General features: G+C 40.1%; 1 protein-coding gene across 8 annotated transcripts in view; it reads right to left on the bottom strand.

The window, feature by feature from the left end:
- Positions 1-3,552: 3,552 nt before the first annotated feature.
- Positions 3,553-21,832, bottom strand: part of LUZP2 (leucine zipper protein 2) — a 433,570-nt gene continuing 415,290 nt past the window's right edge. For all 8 annotated transcript variants that reach the window (XM_019477006.2, XM_019477005.2, XM_059722726.1 and 5 more), the window contains 2 exons: positions 5,055-5,132; positions 3,553-3,948 (listed from right to left, as the gene is read on the bottom strand). In XM_019477006.2, coding sequence (XP_019332551.2) covers positions 3,847-3,948; positions 5,055-5,132 — 180 coding nt within the window. In that variant the 3' untranslated portion in view covers positions 3,553-3,846. The remainder of the gene's footprint in view (positions 3,949-5,054; positions 5,133-21,832) is intronic.

A 21,832-nucleotide genomic window follows, 5' to 3' on the forward strand; every position in this document is an offset into this window, starting at 1 on the left:
AGCCTGGATGGATGTGTACTAGCCTAAAATGCTTTCTGTTGTAATACTTTATTGAATGTCTATGCCACATCCCATCAACTGTTTACTTAAGATCACAGTCACGACCATCCCAGGTGAGGTTGTACAAGGCTGTGATATAGCCAGGGGCAGAATTTTTTTGCTCTGCCCAAGTTCCAGGCTGGCCTCAGCTGTCAGTGATCCAAGACAGTGACAGCCTCTGATCCCAGCCCCAAGTGCAGCCTGGCATATGGGAAAGGGGATTTCTGTCTCTGCAGCCCTCATGATCCCACAGTATACCATGGCCCATCTAGGGAGGTGGTATGAAGGAAGGAGGCAGGGGTCTTTCTTCTGGCAGCTACTGCTAGAGCAGGCTCTCTCACCAGCCCTGTCCCCAGACAGCTGGCAACTGTCAGCAGCAGCTGGTGGGGAGATGGAGAAAAGGGGCCTCCTACATCTTGCTGGCTCAGGGGTTCGAAGGAGGGCTAGACTGTGTCCATGCAGCTCCCTTCCCCGCCCCCCCCCCCAAGCACATTTCCTGGTATAGCAAAAAAACCACAGCAGTCCCATGCTGCATGCTTCTGCCTAGAAATGCCAGGTTGCTTGGGCAGGGTGGGGGGGTGGTGAATGGAGTCGCCCTGATATGACAGCCTCCCCCCTCCCCCAGATTCCTATCTTGAGGCTTGGGGAGGGGGACAGGCCTGGTCCATTTAGCATAGGGGCTCCATTCATTCCATTTTTTATTGGAATGAAAGAATGGTGATTAGTCATGTGATTGTGTCTGGCCTTCTGTTAATGGCAAGATACATGAACAACCAGAATATTTTGAAACAAAGAACAATCCATAGCAATGGTTTTTTTTTCCCCTTTTCCAAGTGCTAATCTTATTTTCCATATACTAATTCCCTCTCCTTTCATTGTTTAGAGTGAGCTATTAAGTTTCTCTTTCAAATAAAAATAATGCTTACATGCTTTATAACAACTGTTTTTCTTCAAGTAACAATCAGTATGGATCCTATGAATCTATCAAACCAATTTGAATGCATTTATGCAACCATCAAGACAATTTTTAACTGTCTCAACTATGTTCTATGAGTATTGTTATTGTTGTTGCATAAACTACAAAATGCACATTTTGTAATACAGTGCCTGTAGTAAGCTTACAGTGTTAACAGTTAAATAAGCATCCTTGTAACTGCTAGGCAAGAGATATTAATAGTGCATACAAGCATTCAATTCAACCAATTAAAGTTCATCCACTTAATTGAAGACATTTAAAATTCAACTGGGTGAAACCTGTACAAGCATGCAGAAAGCTACCCAGGGCTAAGCACAGACAATCAAAAAGCCCAAAGCTAAATCAATTCAGTCTTTGCAGGTTAGTTTAAACTGCACAGATTAACCTGAGAAACAACTGGACATTCGTTTTTGATTCAGGAAATGCAGCCACATACCTGCAGTGTCTCAGGCCAGAAGCCAGGAGGTGATAGTAGCCAATATGTGCTATGTGTTCACTTCCTCTTTCTGCTGCCCTTGAGGTATCTGGGATTTGCGGCCCAGAATTATACCAGCAGGACTCTGCAAGGTTGTTTATCACTTCCTCTTCCTGCTTCCAAGTGTCTCTGGGATTTGTAGTCCACAGTCACAGCCAGTAGTAAGTTCTTAGCAGGGCAGGGCAGGGCAGCTCTGTACTCAGGGGATGTTTAATTCCCCTGCCTGGCCCCAGATCCCAGCTGGGGTTTGTCTGGGGGTAGGCAGTCCCTGCCTCCTCCCCCTGAACCCTTCTCTGCTGGAGAAGACAGCACAGCCCAGTGCAGGACTGGAAAGCATGCTGGGATGCTGGGGAACTGTGATTTAACTTGAACCAGGAAGGGGTCTGGGACAGAAATTTCATAAAGCGGTTTGACCCAAATCAGTTAAGTCTGATACTACATTCAACCAGGTTTATCTTAAACCAGTTTCAGCCATTCATCCATGTGCACTAGACTTCTGTTCTGTTACAGGTTTAAACCAGTTTCTGATTACTTAAACTGGTTTATGTTTAACTTCTGTCCCTAGCCTAGATGTTCTGCAGACAACCTGCAACACCAAAAGCACCCAGCCAGGGGGAGCCAGAGTATGAATTTCATGTGCTCTGCAGGCCCCTCTGCCTGCTTCGATATTGGTGACAGCACCAACTGGACGGTGCCCCATGGAGCACCCCTCCACCAACCAACTTTCCTTAACAGTTGTCAGGCATCAGACAGCAGATCAAGAGAAGATCTTCTGTCATTTTAAAGCTGGGCTCTGGCTACATGGAAGGGGCAGATGGAGCTGTGCCCCTGCCACCATAACCAGTACCGGCTTCAGTTGGTGGCTTTGCACGTGGTTCTGCTGGGGCTCTGCTTTTAGGAAGACCTGTCACCATGTTCAAGGCTTAGGTCTCTCAAGCTCTGCAGAAGAGAGCTTTAACGTTATGCAGCACTGCAAGCCAGTGACCAGAGCTCATGCACAATACGGCATGCATATGGCTCTCTAGTGCTTCATGGGGTGAACTTTTCCCCCCATGAGGCACTTAAGAGCCCGACACCTGCAACCTTTATGCATGGGGCTGCAGATGCTGGCTTTCAAGTGCTGCATGGGGTTGGTACCCTCCATGCAGCACTTCAAGCTAGTGCCCACACCCCATGCACAAGGCTGCAAGGGCAAATCTCATCCCCAAAGCACTTCAAAGCCTGTACTTGCAGCCCCCCATGGGGCTACAGCATGAGGATCTCAAGTACCTTGGTTGAAGGAATGTCCCTGCCCTCATGGCACTTCAAGCTAGTATGTGTAGCCCCACATTTTGGGCCATAGGTGCAGGGCACTGAAGTGCTGTGAGAGGAGAAACCTACCTTCCTGTGGCACTTCATGCTGGGTCAGTTTCTGTGTGGGGTTGGGGTCTCAGGGAGATCAGGGGCCTCAAGGAATGCCATAAGAGGGTGGCAGAGCTGACAGCTGCACACTACAGCCCCTGAGCTATGGAAAGTGGCTTTCCCAACCCCTCCCTTGTCAGAGGGAGGGTCTTGCTGTGATTCAGGCTGCATCAGTAGAGATACTAACTGTCTGCCCATGGGGGAAGAGAGGGCAGGGGGAGAAAAAACAAGGCAGGCTGGGATTCTGGAGCAGCAGTTCCAACTGTTTGGGGATGCATGCAAATCATTCATTCAATCTTGAACCCCAATCAATTAGCACTTTAACCTCATCCAATGTGGTGGAGATTTTCACCACACTGGCCATTTTTAGAGTGCCTGAAGTGCTTTGACTGCTTGTATGCAGAGCATTTCAACTGGTGGAAGTGTAATTCCAACTGCTAGAATATAACATTTGTACATACCCTAAATGAAAGATGTAGAAAGATAGTATGTGTGGAACCCTAGCGTGTTATTTTCACAGTCACTCCGGTAAGTCGCACTTCACTTTAACTAGAATTTTTTTTTTGTTAACCAGTTTATAGCCTTAGCTTGACTTCAAACCACCAACAAACAGGAACGACAGCTATGAATCAAACTAAGAAAATGAACTTCCAAACGGCAGTTTCTTTACAAAACAAACTAATTTATAATAAGCAAGTTACTGATCAAAGCAGAATAAAGTTTCAAAAAACTGGACTGTATTACAAAGCATTTCTTTGAACATCCATTTTGGATTATTGCTGAAAGATACTAATTGATCTATTTCTGAAACCTCCTAGACTAATTTACAAACATTCATAAAATAGTGAAAAAAGTTGCATGCTTTAGAAACCTGGTACATTTTCATGCCTTCGGACTAAAAAGAATATGAAGACAATAGCAAATGAAGATTATTTTAAATATAGCTTAGACATTTTTACAGTGCTTTTTCTTTTGTATTAACCAAGTCTTCAGACTTCTCATTTCTCTCAGCTGATTTTTTAGCTTCAGGATTAGTCCAAGGAGGGTTGCGCAACTTCTGTCAACCAATGCAAAGGAAAAATATAGGATCAGTGTCAACATCATATTTTATATTATTATATTGAAACACAAGGATTCATCAAAGACATTTAAAATGCAACAGGAACATAAAAACTGCCATTTACTGGGTTAGACCATAAATTCATCTTTCCAAGTATCCTGTGTCACACAACGGCAGAGAGTGGATGCTGAAAGGGAGTAAGTATGACCAGGGTTTTTTTCTACTGTTCATCTCTCACTTACAGCCTCCAGCATTTAAAGTCTAGGACATTGTGATTCAGAGAATGTACCTCTAACTCTCATGCTCAACAGCTACTGATTTTTTAATCTATGCACTCATTTTGGTAATAATTGTCATATAGTGTGTGCACCATGTTGGTAAAGATATCATATATGTATATATGTGTTGGTACAATCTGTGTGTGTGTGTGTGTGTGTGTGTGTGTGTGTGTGCACCCCCTCATACAGAACTTATGTGAATTTATTATATGCATGTATAATACCTATATTTCATTATATAATTAAGTTATGCCTGCAGCATCTTCCTGAAAATACCATGTTTTTTAGAATCACTTATGTAAATTAACTGTGTACATTTTATTGTAGAAAGCCTACAAACACTAAAATAACTTTCAACTCTCCTCTAAATGAATGGTTCTGAAGTCTGGTTTCTACTAGAAAATGTCTATGTCACTGGATATCCTAATGTAAAAATGTTTGATTCTGGGGGTTCTTTATAAAAGACAGTTTTCTTTTACTGGACAAAGAGATGAAGGGATCTGATGCTACAATCTGCTGACGACTTTTCTTGGTATAACCTGGTTAGCTGGCACAATAAACTGAATTGCAATTATACCAAGGGGGTTGAAAATTATTTTCTCCTTACCCATGAAACCCAGTTTCTACTGGACAAAGTGCTCTATTGTTTAATTGCTAAAATACTTCCAACTGAAATCCCATGAAGCAAAAGTCTTTGTTGACTTCAAAAAAAGATTTTTGCTGAGAAATCACTGGCTCAGACTGTAAATATTATTCATGTATTTTTACACTTTATTGAGAAACACCACTATAACAGGTATCAGGATTACTCAAATGAAGAAATACCTGAAAGCTAGGATCTGTTTCTGCCATCTTCAGGTGAGATGTTGAATTATTACGGGTCCCCAAACACTTCTTGCCAACCTGCAGGGATAATGATTGAAACCAAATCCTGTTAATGTTTTTCCCCCAAAAACTTATAGTATTTTATGCAGAACTTATTTATAAAACATGAAAATATCTTCAACATTTATTTCATAAGGCCCTGTACTGCTATTAAAACATGGACAAGCTACAGTTGGCATAAAATAAGACAGCATTAATAAGCAAAACTTGATATGTATATAGTATCTTTAAGATTGAAATTTCTTTCAAACATTAACAAGTTCATTTTTCACCACCTGGTAAGCAAGCAGGCAAGTATTTGAGCAGATAAGTAAGTGGTTATAATCCCCATAGTACATATTCCTCTTCCTTTACCTAAACCTTTTACTTGGGCCATGTTTATATCATAGAGTAGACAGTGGAGAGGCCAGCTGGTTCTCAAAATTCAGAAGACTGACTTACATTGCCAGTAATAAATTGTTATCCTTTGAAAAATTTCCACTAACAAACTTAATTTGAATAATAAGAAAAGTATACTGTATGTGTTATGCGTGAACTGTAGTATAGTGCAGGAATCATAACGTATTAAACCATTGGTGTGTCTATGCATGCACTTTAATAATGCGTATTAATAATGCACATTAGCCTATTTTAATGAACACTAAACCATCACAGAAAAGTTGTGCTCTTTAGCCAGTGTGCATTAAAATAAGCTAATTCACATTTTTCTAGTACATCAAAATGGAGGTACTAGATTTAATGCACATTACCTAAAGTGCATTAATGAATGTGTAGACATGCCCTCTTAGCCAATGAAATCTCATAGTATGAGAGTAACTGAGTACAGTGGAAATGTAGAATGAACTCTTTGCACTAGGATGAACGTTATTCTGTAAAAAACATAATTAAATTTAAAGAATACATGAGCTTTTGTCAGATGCTTTAAAATATGTCCCTGGTAGAATCTTTTAATGGCATTTTAAAGTGTTTGATCAGTCTACTTGGGATAAAAAGAACAGATTTTTTACATCACCAATATTGTGACCACACTTTCAGACCCAAGAATAATGCTGCTTTTTTATTCAGCTCAAAGCTTAAGTAAAAATAATGCTTATTTCAAATTTTAGGACAAGCACTTAAAAAAACACTTAAGTCAACTGTCTTAAACACAACAAAAATAAAACACATTATATTGTTAAGATTTGTCAAGCAATGTACTTGTGTGAGATTTGCCTAGAGCAATATTAATGCAAATTTGTACCTTCTGGAGAAACACTAATATATTATGTATTATTCCTTTTCCAGAGTTTGCTAACTTATCTTGTGATATGGCTATGCCATATTATATTGTCTTAAAATAACTGAAACGTGCAATAAACAACACTGGGAAGAAAAAGTCTATGCCATACATTAACAGGAAGCAGGAGGACAAGAAAAAACAATTTGCTTAAATTGGGAGGGTCAAGATGTTTTTCATGTCACACAAGCATCTTCAGAAAATGGAAATTCAGCTTAAGACAGAATAGAAAAGAAAAACCTCTGCTATGATAAAACAGGAAGATTAAAATGAAGAAGGTACATAGAGATCATAAACAAATACCCAAAGATAGAATATATAAATAGAAAGAAATTCTACAAATATCACTTAAAGACTACATTAAACTGGAACTAAGCTTCAGTACATATTGGAAATTTGAAGGTAAAACCATTATATAGAGAGTGTAAATATTCTTAAAAATAAGCATTAAGTTTAACTGTAAATAAAATGATACTTAACATTAAAAAGTCAATGAATCAAAACAGGTTAAAATATGGGGAAACAGAGTTAAAGCATCCTAATTATTAATTTGTACCTTATAGTGACACCATGAAATAAATATAGTGTTATTGTGATTAGTGGATAATATTATGTGCAGTCACATCTTTGATTAAACCAATTATTTTAAAGGCACATTCAATTTTTTCCTCATGCTGTTCGTCCAGTGTTTATCATTTTTCCCTAGGACAGCTTGGATTTATTTTCACAGTAAGTAATGGAGGTAGTAGTCATTTTGAAAAAGGATATTTCTTCATGAACTTCTCTGCAGAAGAACAGTTATAAAAATTGAAAGAAAATAAAGACATTTAATCCTAAAATTTTTTTTTTTCAAATTTGGTCAAAACCTCAAATGACGGTGAATTTTAAATATATTGAACATTTGTGTTATATTTTCACAATCAAGATCATTTTAGAAAAATGTGATCAGTCACTAAATGCTTAAATTTTTATAATTAATTTGAACTCATTATGTAATTTACTAGATTACTAGCAAATTCTCCAAAAAAATTTATTTTTTGTGCAACAGAGAAATGGCGCAATTTTGGGAAGAATATGTTGTATAATTTCTACATAATAAAGTGGTTGCTTTAAGTGCAATCAACTGAACCTTAACTATGGAATGGGAAACTGAGCTTCTATAACATCAGAAGCAAGAAGCCTAAAAGAGAATCAGTAAGTCTGTCAGACTGCCACCAGGAAAAGAAGGCCATTAAGGAGGATAAGGTAACGTTTCAGAGAAGCTATGATCTCTTTGCATTAGGCTTTATCCAAGCATGTCATGGAAGTAACTACTACTTTAAAGTAATACAGATGAGTCACTGTCACTGAGTGATGTCCAAATAGTATAAATAACACTGATAGAGTAGATAAAAGTCACCAGAATGAGTTGGTGTATATTCACAAATGATGACAGGACATAAAAATGAAGTAGCTAAGTTTGTGATGGTCAACCAGGTTGCCATGGACCTTTGAAATCTTTTCAAGGGTGTTGTGGGGTGCCACACAATGTCACATGTTAGATATGCAAATACAACTTGGAAGATAAACCTGCAATTGTCAAATAGAAAGCCATAGTGTTAAAAACATTTTGACCTGTTGTGAACTTTTGGAGTTCTTTGGAACAGAAAAATTCCTCTATTATTTGTCTGCAGTCAAAAATAGATGAAAACTAAGAGCTGGCTATTTCCAAGAGGCACCTTGAGTCTAATGAGAGGCTCCTTGAATCTTATAAGGTTGAGAACCACTGAGCTAGGTTCTCAACAAAATATGGATTTCATTAAAATCTTCACTTACTATATGAGAGGACAAAAATGATCATGTATTGTTCTGAAAAAGGAATAGAGATTGATACTAGAATATCAGAACAGAATAACAGCACTATAATGGGAATTGTAGTACCTGGAAACTGTGTTTGAAATAATAATTAAAGAGGAGATTTAAAAAAACAAAACAAAAAACACTCATTAGGTCCTGGAATATAAGAACATACTACAGGTGCCCAGCCTATCACATGACTGATATAAGGAAAAGCTATAAAACAGTAGCATACCATGGGTCTCCAGCACCTGGGAGCCAAAGCTTGCATTTGTGTGCCCCCCTCCCCACCTGGACGATCTGAGCAAGGCCCCCTGTCCCATCCCATGGCATGTCCACGGGGAAATTAACAGCACAGCAAACTGGATGCAGGGGGAGGGGTGGTGACCATAATTTCTGGCCCGAACAGCTAAAGAAACTTGCAACCCACCAGGCAGGGGCGGGAGGGGGTACCGGGCAAATTACACACCAAATGTGGGAGGTGCCACAAAACTCTCTGCCCAGCTCTGAAAGGCCTGGCTGGCACCTCCCATGCTGGGGTCCATCCTGGGGTCCATGGCCCCCTTCCTCTCCCCCCACCCCCGCTGGTACACCACTGCTATAAAAGTACAAGAGAAGCTGTTAAGAAGGGGGCGGGGGGGGGTGTATAAACAGACTTGAACTGATTACATTGTCAATTAATTTTATATTTATTTCCCCTACTGGTGAATCTGCTAAAAAAATTACAAAAACATCTAGGTGAACATATATGATAAGAGAAAATTGCCACTCAGATGCTTACAGCAGCTGTATCCCTTTTACAATTTCCTTATAACAGAACTTTGCCCCCTGTGATGACACTACCCATTGTAGACAGATTTATGCATGTTCATTTTTCTGCTGCATACCTGAATGCAGTGCTTTTCAAATGTTTTTGGATGCATACCCCACTACCTGTGCAAAATATTGCTGCTCACCTCTCCTATACATGACACATCTCTGCATGTATACAAATGTCAATGCATGGCAACACAACTTCTCACTAGACATTGACCAATCAAGATCCACCACTATTATTAAAATGTAGGCATGTACCTTCTGACAAAGTACTGTCTGTACTCTGAGTTGTAATCTTGCTCTTGTAGATATGAAATGCAGGTTTACATATCTGCATTACGGACCTAAAGATATTACTGAATTTACACACTTAATCCTAGCACACAACAATTTCACTTTCAATAACCAACACTTCCTCCACACTATGAGCACAACTATGGGCACCAAAATGGTCCCACAATATGCCAACCTTTTTATCGGCCACCTGGAAGAAGAATTCCTCAAGACCTGCACCATCAAATCCACGCTATACTTAAGTTATATAGATGAAATCTCCATCATTTGGACTGAAAACCTGCAATCTCTGACTGATTTCCATCACAACTTCAATAATCATCCCTCCATCACACTATCTCTTGAATACTGCAGCACTAACATTTCCTTTTTAGACACTATGATCAATATCTGGAATGGTAAAATACAAATCACCATATACAAGAACTCCATGGACCAACATACGTATCTGCACAGAACCAGCAATCACCCTAAACATATCAGGAAAGCTCTACTATACAGCCGAGGCCTTGAATACCATTGAATTTGTATTGAGAACACCTGTGATTGTCACCGCACAAATCTCAAAAAGGCTTTCATTTAACAAGGACATGTCTCCAGCAAGACAAACCACACTTTTGAAAGAGCCATCTGGATACCATGTGAAGAATTGCTGCAGTACAAAAAAAAATTCCTACAAATCACACACCATTAGTTGTGACATAACATCCCTCCCTGGAACCTATGCAGAAAATCCTCAAACAATTGAAACCCATACTAGAAGAAGACCCAATTCTTAAAAAGATCATCCCAGAACCACTCATCATAGCCTTTAAACAAGCACCAAACCTTGCCAATATCATCACCAGAAGCAAACTTCCTATGGCCCAAAACTCATTGAATGGATCCAGACCATGACGGGACAAGAAATGTAAAACCTATCAATATAGCTCCACCGCTCCCACAATCACTACACAACTCACAACAGACCCATCACCATTCCTGCACCTACAGAAATGTAATATATCAAATCCAGTGCACTAAATGCCTTGATAGAAAATATTTAGGAGAAACCAAACAGTGTACCAGAATGAATGCATATCTAAAATCTATCAAAGACAAGAATACCCAATTACCTGTGGGTACAAACATCTCACAAGACACTTTCTCTCCAGTCTTTCAGTTTTAATTCTCAAAGGTAATTTACAGAACACCTTTCATAGACAAGTCTATGAACATCACTTCATAAATCTACTGGATTCAAAAAACCACGGACTCAATATAGACATTAGATTTATGGCACATTATAATCTGCCTGCCATCTGATAACCTTTCTATATTTTACCAGCTACATTCTATCACCAGCTCAACATTCCCCCTTTCCCTCTCCGCACCTATCTGTCTCACACCTATTGTCTCCCATGGCCTCTGATCCTCACTGCCAGGCATCTGCATTTTCACAAACCTGCATTTTGCATATTGGTTCTATTTCACTCAGGAAAACACAAAACAACAGCAGACTCTCCCTATGCCTGAAGTAGGGTGTTTGCACCTGAAAGCTTGCAAAGAACAATTTTTTCCAACTATTTAGTTGGTCTAATAAAAGATATCACATTTACACAAAGAACCTTGTCTGCCTAGGTCCTTAGACAAACATGGTTACAAACAATACACAGTTCTCTTCATTTCTGAACAAGACTATCATATTTGTCTTTCTACACTGATATGCAGACCACAATGTTTACCAATCCTGGGGAAGAATCATTTAGGCTTTCCTTCTTTTTCAGCACGTCCAGAAAACTCTAAACTGTTACTCTTCCATTGCATCTTTATTCTGAAGTCTTTTGCTACCATGATCCCATCTATTAGACTGTCAGGGAAGCTCTGAGAAATATCAGATTGCCTTGTTTGGTCCTGATCATCTTCAACCTATAGTTTAGCATCTCATTGACTGAGTGCCAATATTGCATCTTTGTTAATGTGTTTCAGCCAGGCTAACGGTTTCATGCTTATACTGTACAGCAACAGCACAGCCCATGGCCCACTGTGCCACATTAGGTGCATCTACATGTGCCTATTAATGGACTGCAATAAGCTTTGGAGCAGGACAGTACTTTATTTTACTCCACATCACAACAGTACTTTTAAATATGTGTAAAATACTTGCAAATACTAGTAAAAAATAGTCTACTCCAGCCTAATAGGGATGCACATGCAGATGCCGAGATGTTTTCTGCACACTAATTAGTCTACTGTGGAGTAAACATTTCATGTAGATGTGCCCATTGAGTAGAATAATTTTATGTAATGAAACAATTGAAGACTTTCCTGTCAACTTCCCAATACTTGTTTTCTGTCTGCCTCAGGATCCTCAGATTATTATACTTGTATGTTTTGAATCTGCCAAGGAGAAACATGAAAAGGACCTTGACGATATGGGTAATAAACTAGATTATTTTGCAGTTCAGATTCTGTAGGTCGTGCAGTTTTTGCAATTCTGTAGGTCATCTTTCTCTAGTATTGTTAGAAGATCAACTCTTCCAATCCTTCAATACAAAGCTTTTTTTTTTAATCTTGCCAAATATTTTTGCATAACACAGACAACTACACAATCACATAATTTCATCCTAGTACAGGTAAAATCCATTCCTGAGCACTTGTTTTTCTTCAGTCCCTTAATGACTCCATTGTTCTCTTCTAAGAAAATATCATCTCTGACACAGTTCTATTCAGGACTATAATTTCCAGGTTTTTAACACCTTTTTTGTTTGTCTTTGGAGACATTATCCAAATCCTTGGATGCTGCATTATCCATTATTTAAATGCTTCTTAATGGTGTTCGTCTTTTCGGACAACCCAAAAATGATGTCATTTTGATGGTGTGGAATCTAGCCAGGTATTTTACTTGATTGTCTCTGCAGAGTCCCTTTCTCAATTTAGACTCTCCAAAGGAACTTCCCAACAGTGGTGGAAAATGGCACTACCCAGCTTCTGTGGGCAGGGAGCAGCAGCACAGAGTTTCCCCCACTGCTGCAAAGGTTGGGGAGGGAAGCAACATTCTGCTTGCTTCAGTCACTCCCTCAGCCCCAGATGCACTTAGCTGTGTGGTGCTGTGCTGCCAGGCTCCTGTGGCTAGACATGACTTCCCAGTGTGGGGGATGCTGGCACCCCTCTCACAGTGCACAGGGTGCTGCCCCCTTGTCCTGCCCTGGCTACACTACTGAAAACAGATGAACATCTCTAAGAGAATTCACCTAACAAAATCTGGGACAAAGACTGAGAATTAAAGAATTTGACTTTGATAAACTGCAAAAAATTGTCTGAAATCACAGTAATCAACTGTAATTCACTGAGGAAACATGAAAACTCTAGCACTTGAAATAGGAGAACAACTGACAAGCTACATTTCTGCAGAGATTGACCTTGGATTATAGTAGATGGCAGCCTAAACACAAGACAAAAGTGTGTTCTTGTTTCAAATAAATAAACAACATGAAACAAAGTGGAAACACACAAAAAGAAGCATTGAGCGCTACTTAGATCCTGGGAGCAAACAACAGAACCCTTCCTAGATGCCATCGGTGTTGGGCCACAGATCTAAATTTATTTGTTTCTGTGCTGTCACTTTATGACCATCAAGAAACTCTGAGAGAAAACTAGAACAGCAGCAATGAAACACGATGCCCAAAGTTCCCTATTGTAACTTAAAAAAACTGGAAATCATCAAGAAAAAAACCAAAAAAGCATATACAAATATTATTTTTGTAAGAATTAGTGAGTTAGATTCTTAGAGAAACATTGCATGTAGCTTCTCTCTTGAGGCCCAAATCCAATAGAGCCCCAATCAAAAGACTGAGGGACCAACTTCAATCCTTCCTCAGCAGTGAGGTGCTTTTCCAGATTTCCATAAACCAACTAGCTCTGCTCAGATTCAAGGAAAAGGAAGAACTCCAAGAGTAGCTAAGGCACTGCCCAGATTTGTCTATATCATAGAAAGAGATGTTAATTAATTTCTGTGAGTTTGGAATCTATTTCTAGTCAACAAGAGGAGAGAAAAAAAATCAGCTACTTTGGTTTTCCTTGTTCTGCCAAATGAAAGATAACCTGGAAATTCAACTGACCACTTGCCTGGGAAAAAAAATCATAGCTCTGTTAACCAAGGATGATAGTTGCTGTTGTAACCCTAATTTGATTAATTATCATAGTATCATAGTGCTGAGGGTTGGAAGAGACCTAAACAGATCATCAGGTCTGAGCCTCTGCCCCTAGCAGGAATGGGTGCCGGGGTCATATCACCCCAGCCAAATATCTGTCCAGACTCCTATTGCAGACACCCAAGGTAGGAGAGAGTACCACCTCACTTTGGAGCCCATTCCAGAGCCTGGCAGCCCTAACTGTGAAGCAATGTCTTCTGATGTCCAGCCTGAACCTTCTCTCTAACAATTTGTTGCCGTTATTCCTAGTAACCCCAGGTGGTGCCTGGGGGAACAGAGCCTCCCCCAATTCTCACTGGTTCCCCCTGGTGAGTTTGTAAATGGCCACCAGATCCTCTCTCAGCCTTCTCTTGTACAGGCTGAATAGGTTCAGGTCCTTTAACCTCTCTTTGTAGGGCCTGCCCCACTGCCCCTGAACCATGCACATGGCCCTCCTCTAGACACTCTCAATGCTAGCCACATCCCTCTTGAAGTACAGCATCCAGAATTGGATGCAGTACTCTAACTGTGGCCTGACCAATGCCACACAGTGAGGAAAGATCACCACCCTGGACCTGTTTGTGATGCATTTGTAGATGCACGACAAGGTGAAGTTAGCCTTACTAACCGCTTCCTCGCATTGGGGGTTCATGTCCATCCTGGAGTCAACAATGACTCTAAGATCCCTTTCTGCCACCGTTTTGACAAGAAGGGTGTTCCCCAGCCCATAGGTGTGTTACTGGTTCCTTCTCCCTAGATGTAGTACCTTGCAGTTGTCTGGATTGAATTCCATCCTATTCTCATCCGCCCACCTGTGTAACCTGTCTAGATCTAGCTAGAATCTGTTCCTCCCCTCCAAAGAGCCCACCTTGCCTCACAACTTGGTGTTGTCAGTGAATTTGGACAGTGTGCATTCCACACCCACATCCAGATTGCTGATAAAGATGTTGAACAGTACAGGCCTCAGGACCGAGCCCTGGGGGATTCCTCTGCCCACATCCTTCCCATCCACCACCACTCTCTCGGTGCACCCATCAAGCCAATTTGCCACCCATCTGACTGTGTAGGCATCAATGCCACAGTCACCAAGTTTTTTTAAGAGAATGTGGTGGGAAACTGTGTCAAAGGCCTTCTTGAAGTCCAGGAAGACAACATCTACTCCGACACCCTCGTCCAGGGACTTTGTGACCTGATCATAGAAAGAAACCAGGTTATTCAGGCAGGACCTGCCCTCAATGAACCTGTGTTGGTTGCCCCTGAGCATTACCTCCACTGCTGGACCCTTGCGGATGTGCTCCTTGATAATTTTCTCAAAGGTCTTCCCAAGGACCGAGGTAAGACAGACTGGACTATAATTGACAGGGTCCTCCTTTCTCTCCTTCTTGTAAATGGGGACCACTGGCCCTTTTTCAATCCTCTGGTATCTGGCCAGTGCCCCACGAGTACTCATAGAGCTGTGCCAGGGCCCCTGCTATGATCCCCGCCAATTCCCTCAGTACCCTCGGGGGAAGAGCATCTGGAACTACTGATTTAAACATGTCCAGCCCCTCCAAAAGTTCCCTAACTAGGTCATCCCTGACCCTAGGCATGCCGGTGCCTCCCCTGGGTCTGTCCACAATTCTAGTGGGAATTATAATCTTATCTTCAAGGGTGTTTGTATACGCCACATTTTTTACCTTTTTTGCATTGTGATGGCATGACTGTTTGCATGAGCTGGTTTTCTGGACCCTTTAAAAGTCTTTCTGGTGCATTAAATTAAACTCCTTTGATATAATTTAGTTTGGCTTGCCACGAATTAAAGCATCATGCCCATGGATTTGTTGCATACAAACACAAAGGCAGTCAAAGACATGTAATAAGTCTCTTTGTCCACCAGATGGTGATGCGACTCTTTTGTAGTCCACCCCATCAAATTGCTGCTGCTTTCAAATTGCTGCCTTTTTTTTTTTTTTGCTGCCACTTTTTTCTTGTGCCGTGTGCTAGCTCTCTGCTCCCACAGCTGCAGGGTAGGGCAAAGAGTGGGGGGCCCCAGGCTGGGGGAGACAGTATGGGACTATCTCGCTTTTCTGCAGTGCCTGCTGGGGACCAGGTTTACTTTATTTGAAATGCTAGTATGTGCAAACACTGATGTGACACTCCAAAATAAACAAGTTTAAATGTTATAAACCTATTTAATTAATGAGGATTAAACCCCATGATTTTTACAGGCATCCTAAATGCCTAGAGTTTGTTTTCTAGGATGGCCAGATGGTCCAAATTTTAGGTGTTTGGAGGGCCAGTTTGTCTTCTCACATAAACTAGCACAGTTTCAATGGTAATGGTAACTATACCTATTTACACCAACTGATCCTCTCTCCCTGAAATTCTGAAAAGAGTGTAAGAGGCTGCTACTACTTTAGAAGGACTGAAGTAGATACTAGAAACTTTTTGTAAATTAATATCAGAATATTTCAGAAGGGACTGTAACCATAAAGTCAATTTTAGACAAACTTTGGGTAAGATTTCTTCTTTACCTTTGAGTAAATATGGCATTTTTAAAGCCAAACTAGTTTTCCAAATATAAGAAGGGTAGAAAGAAGATGTAAAATAAAACCCATATGCAATCTTAGCTATGGTTTCATGAACACTGCTTAATAATATTGCCAATCCTCAATAAAAAGTTGTACCTAGTAAAGTGTTTGTTTACATCTAATATAGGACATTTGTGCTGGAGATATGAGTCATTTACACTACCACATAATTATGAAACATCATGAGCTACTGCACAACTGCCATTGTTTCCACTGGAGTTGTAGTCCTATTACTGTGTTTTTATTGTAATGCACCATACCATATATCACCATAATTCAGTGAATAAATAAGTCAAGTCTCCTACTGTATATAGTGTTTCTTAATTACCTGATGCATGATCTGTCAAATTTATTTAACAAAACCTAAATGCAATTTTAAGTTACAATGCCTGAACAGAAGATTATGGGTTTTAGACCATTTTACTGGGTATTATTCAGTCATGTATGCCTAGTTATATGCACTAGCAAATCACTTCCAGACCCTTAAGAAAACAAATATAAAATACTTGTGAATACACATAACAAATAAAATGGAAGCTGCTTCTAGGAAGATACATGGACGTGTTTGGGGAGCCTGACCAACACCCCACACCTTACAGAACTGTGGAAAAGTAGACTATTACTAATCTGTACAAGCAGAGGTGTAACTGAATTTTTGAGTGCTCTGCGTGGCATCAGTAGATGTGCTGATGGTAGAAACCAGGCCAGCAGCATAGCTGCTGCTACTTTTGTGCCTTTCCCTCTTCCAGGGTCAGTACCCAAAACTGTTACCTGTCCGCTTCACTCCCCAGCCTCCCCCACCCCCACCTGCCTCCTTAAGTACATGACTTTCTGAAAGCATGGATTTCTCAACCCTTGCACCCACCAATGGGTAAATCATTCAGAAATGGATGGAAAGAGTAAGGCGGGCCACATATGCACATGCATATACACATATGGAAACAATCTCCATCTCCTAATTCACACACCAAAGATCTGCTGCTGGGTATTGAAGTGAACTAAAAACACACTTTACAAGGAAGTTACTAAAGAAGCAAATCTAAAAGTTTGAAAACTGCCAAACAAGAGTTTGGGGCACTACAAGCTAAAAAGTTAGAAACTAAATTCTCAGAGTTATTTCAGTGAAACTCTACTGGCTTCAGTATATCAGTCCAAGGACAGATTTTGACATAAAATTGTGCCAGAAGAACTACAGTGATATTTCCCAGTGTATGACATTCCCATTTAACTGAAAAATCTCCCCAGTTCTTTTGCAAATTTGGGTGGACTCAGCAGCTTTGGTAAATGGAAGCAATCCTGATAAAATGAATAAGCTTCATACCCCTATTTCCCAATACCAATGGTATCACTGCACAGTTTTTAATCCATGATTACTTGCATAGGAGAAGTGGTATAGGAAATGCTTTGCCGGCTTCGGACCATTAGAGAATTCTTATACACTAGATTGACCCTCAAAGCTGCCAGTAGCATCTAGGTCCATAAATCAGCCTCACTAGACCTCATAATTACTTTGAGGTTTGGAGTATGTATGTATGTGTGTATATATAAAATTCATTTTCTGTCAGTCATGGGTTTCTGTAATGCATATGTCTGACTTTTCCTTTCTCAGAAGGTTCAGCAAAGCTATTAGGTTGTATGCCAGCAGAAAAAGAAAACTAACATCAAGGAAAAAATGAAGGCACCATCTCTACCTGATTGCCTTTTCTACCTTAACTAATATCCATTTGAGAGCCCCAAAATCACAGCATATATTTCTAGGATCAATATAAAAATACAGCCATATTCTTCATGTTGCTTTTCTTATTATTTGTACCTGAAGTAACAGAGGAATAAAGGAAGTGGATACAAGGGCAGAGAAGATGGCAAAGATAGATGAGACTGTGTATATGGGAAGCTACATTAGTAAGCAAGGAGGATGTGATTCAGCTGGCTCAGCTGAAAGTTGTTGAGGAACCACAGATGTTGTTTTAAAAAGAACATTGTAGAAAAACCCATTGGAGGTACTAAAGGAACTGGTTAGTGTGGCCAAAACTATTTATTTCCAAGATTATGAAAGGATGATATATGTAAGCTCTTATTTTTCTAGTCCTTTACTCTTGCTTCTCATTACTGCTCATTCAATTTACGGGCACAAGTAAGGAAAATCCTAAATTCTAAAATTCTGGTTTCTTTGCTTAAGCTAATCTCTAACTATTGGCATCTAGAAGAAAACTACACTGAGATAAGTAACTGTCCACTACAGGGTTTTTGTACTTTTACAGCATTGCCAACTCTCATAACTTTTGGCATTGTTCTTAAGGTCTACGCTTCGGGAATGTGAAAAACCTAGGACTTTCTTTTTCATTATATATGTGTGTGTGTGTGTGTGTGTGTGTGTATACATATATATACACACACACACACACACACACACACACACACACACACACATTATATATATATATATATATATATATATATATATATATATATATATATATATATATATATGAATTACACTTTCTGTATAGGCTTTGATTAATTTTTACTATTTTTATTTTTAAAAATTCCAAGTAGATGTATGCTTCATTGCTATAAAGGGTTCTGCATATTATGCTTAGATATTACCTCTAGCTAATGACATTTCACAAAGAGTTTAGGAGGGATTCTTGCTTTACAGCATCGCTTGCACTGAAAATGAACAATGATTAGAAAGGAATGTACTTTGACTGCTACCCTTGATGTAGCCTTTTGAAGATTCCAGTAGGCTTCCCCACTCCAGCCCTGCTCTGCTTGCTTTCATCCACATAATTACCCCACTTTCAATTAAGTTATCTGGTTCTTCAAACAGGAAGTTAATTCCCTGACTTCTGCTCCTGAGTCCTGGGAAGGGAGGGAAAGAAAAGAAAATCTTCCTGACTACAGGAAAAAAGTGAAGGACAGGAACAGGCAAAACCTAGCCCTTTCAGGAAAAAGGGGAATACTCATATTACAAAGAAGCTCCTTCTAGAGCCTCCAATAAAAACACCCTGAACACTTACTGTGTTCAAATCACTGAATTATTTTTTTTTAATTAAACAATGAGTCAGTCCTCACAATAGCTCTGTGAGTCAGAGATCAGGAGCTTCTGGATTACAAATGAAAAAAAAAAAAAAAATCAAGGTCTCCTGCCTCCTAAGCCTTGGCACAACATCACTAATCCACCAAGCAGCAGCACTCTGTTACAATACAGTTAACTACTTTTCAGTTCAAAGAGTAATTATACGTACCCTACAGCAAACTGGTGATCACCAGTAGATAATGAACCACTGATTAAACTCCATATTGTATTAACTGTGGAAAAATCCTGAAGTCCGTACGCAGTTTGTACTCTCTGAGGTTCTCATTGTGTTTAGAGTCTGTCTAAAATGTTACTTAAAGTCTGTCTACAATATTACTGATGTAGGGGCACATAAGTTAGAAATGTTATAGATGCTGCAGTCATTATGTTGCTTGAGTCCTCAATTAGATATGAAGGACCCAGCCCCTGTAGAGCACTCTGTACAGAACTCTCATTAAAGTTGATAGGAGTTTTGAGTGCAGACAGCTGTGTAGGTTCTGCTCCCAGAACACAAACGTAAAGAAAAAAACCCCAAAAAACTAATGCAGTGATTAATAAAGTTATTTTCTTTGCTGCTGCTGCTACCTTATTGCATTATTTTTACAGAATTTTCCATTCTAATTGCATATTCCCCCTTCAACGTCTCATTAAAATTTAGTCTTGTTAGGAATTCTTGTTTTTTATGATTTAACTTGTGTTGTGAATCTCATCAAAAAAGGAAAGATTATTAATTTTTTCCTTCTAAATAATGGAGAAATGCTTTCAAAGGCTGAATTTATTGGTGATAAGGGTTCAATTCACTTTCTCCATGTGAAGATTAAAAAAAACAACAAACTCTTCATTGTATTTGCAAAATAAAAGTATTCATGGTGTAATGCCTGCTGCCTAAAATAATCCATTTTTATATATAGTAAGACAAAGGAATCTGAATAGCAAAGTGAGATATTAAAGCAGATAGGACAATCAGGGTCTGGCATAAGCTTTAAAAAATGAGTCCATCTTCATCAGTTTACTATGCAGTTTGATCAGCAAAGTACCTCTGTGCTAAAATTCAAGTGATGAAATATGCAGCTTGATCAGTAAAGTATGCAAAAATTCAGCAGCTATAGAATTCAGCTGAACCCATGAATTATACAGAAGATGGAGAAAGGTGCACAGCTGGATGTGTAAATTATGAAAGTGAATCAGCCAAGTATGCATCTTCATTAAAAAAAATTAAAAAGTGAGTATTAGAATTCTGCATGTCCCTTGCCTTTGCATCTCTGCAGTTTGATCTGCTAACTGTATCACAACATCACTACAAAAGCATTCAGCTAAATCAGGGAATCAAGACACTCGATAAGAAAACCACATACTGTAAATCAACTAATCAGACCTTTTGTTTCAATTCGGGTGGAATGAAATACAAGTATAAGATAGCAGGATTCTACTGATTCATCAAAGTAAAGACATATTTTCTTCATTGCTAAAACAATATGACTGACATGACTTCACTCTTTAGCCTATCTATCATACATCTGATATCTCATTAATGTCAATACAGAAACTCCCATTGGTTCAGTGAGCTTAGAACTGACTTTTAGGGTGGGTACAGGTGTTCAGGGAGGTTTGATCGTGTTAAAAATGGCCACCAGATCTAACTTAATTTACCCACACATGGACCTTACATTTAGATCCCAGGTTAGGTTGATCTAAGTGTGAACTATACAGAAGTTCCAGGAAGGTTAGATCAGTCAAAAAATGACCAACCCTATGTAACTTAAGTTTATCTTGGAGGTACCCTAAAATTAGATCAGGCATAGTTAGACCAATCTAACTGATTGGTTGCACACATTTTGAGTGTAGCCCCAGGGCTGGGAAATCCCCAACCCCTTCCCCCACTCCCAGACAGACAACTCCCTGGCCCCCTTACAAATCAGCCAGCTCCCCCAAAGCCTGCCAAACCCCCTAATCCCACAAGCTGCTCCTGCTGCCGGTTGTACTAGCGTTTGGTGGTGCTAAGAGCCAAATGAAGTAAATTGGGATGGGGGTAGGAGTGGGTAGGAACAAAGGAGGTTTGTTTGTCTGGAGGAGAAGGAGGGCTCGGGGGGGGGTGCTGGTTGGGGGAGGGGAGAGAGCCCCTTCCCCACAGATTCTAACAATCCCCTCTGTGAAGCCACCAGCCTACCCTATTAACCCAGTGCTCCCTCCACACTGACTTCTTTTAATTAGGCTCCTGGCACCTGCAAACATCAGTAAAATTGGCCACAGGAGCAACCTATGGTACTGGGGGTGGCTTGGCAGCATTAAGAGGGCTGGAAAAGTCTAAGGGGGTTTGTCAGGGTTGGAGAGGCTCTCCAATTCCACCCTCCTGCACCCTCCCTGATCTCCCAAGTTCCTTTGTGGACCCTGCTAGCCTCCTGATCCCACCAAACTCTTCTAGTCTCCCCCACCCCCTCACAACCCCCATCCTTCTAACTCCCTGTGGACCCTGCCAGCTTCTTTGATCCCCGCAAATCTACCCTACAGACCCTACTACCTCCCAAACTTCCCTGCAGGCCCCACTGCCCCGCCTATCATGTCTGCCTGTCTCCTTCCCATGATTTAACTTAGGTCAGGCTCCTGGCACGTATTTAATCACCTTTTTAACCCAATCTAATACCCCAAACTTCTAAGTGTAATATCCATATGAAGCC

The sequence above is a fragment of the Alligator mississippiensis genome, chromosome 2 (assembly GCF_030867095.1).
Source record: "Alligator mississippiensis isolate rAllMis1 chromosome 2, rAllMis1, whole genome shotgun sequence".
Classification (NCBI taxonomy): Eukaryota; Metazoa; Chordata; order Crocodylia; family Alligatoridae; genus Alligator; species Alligator mississippiensis.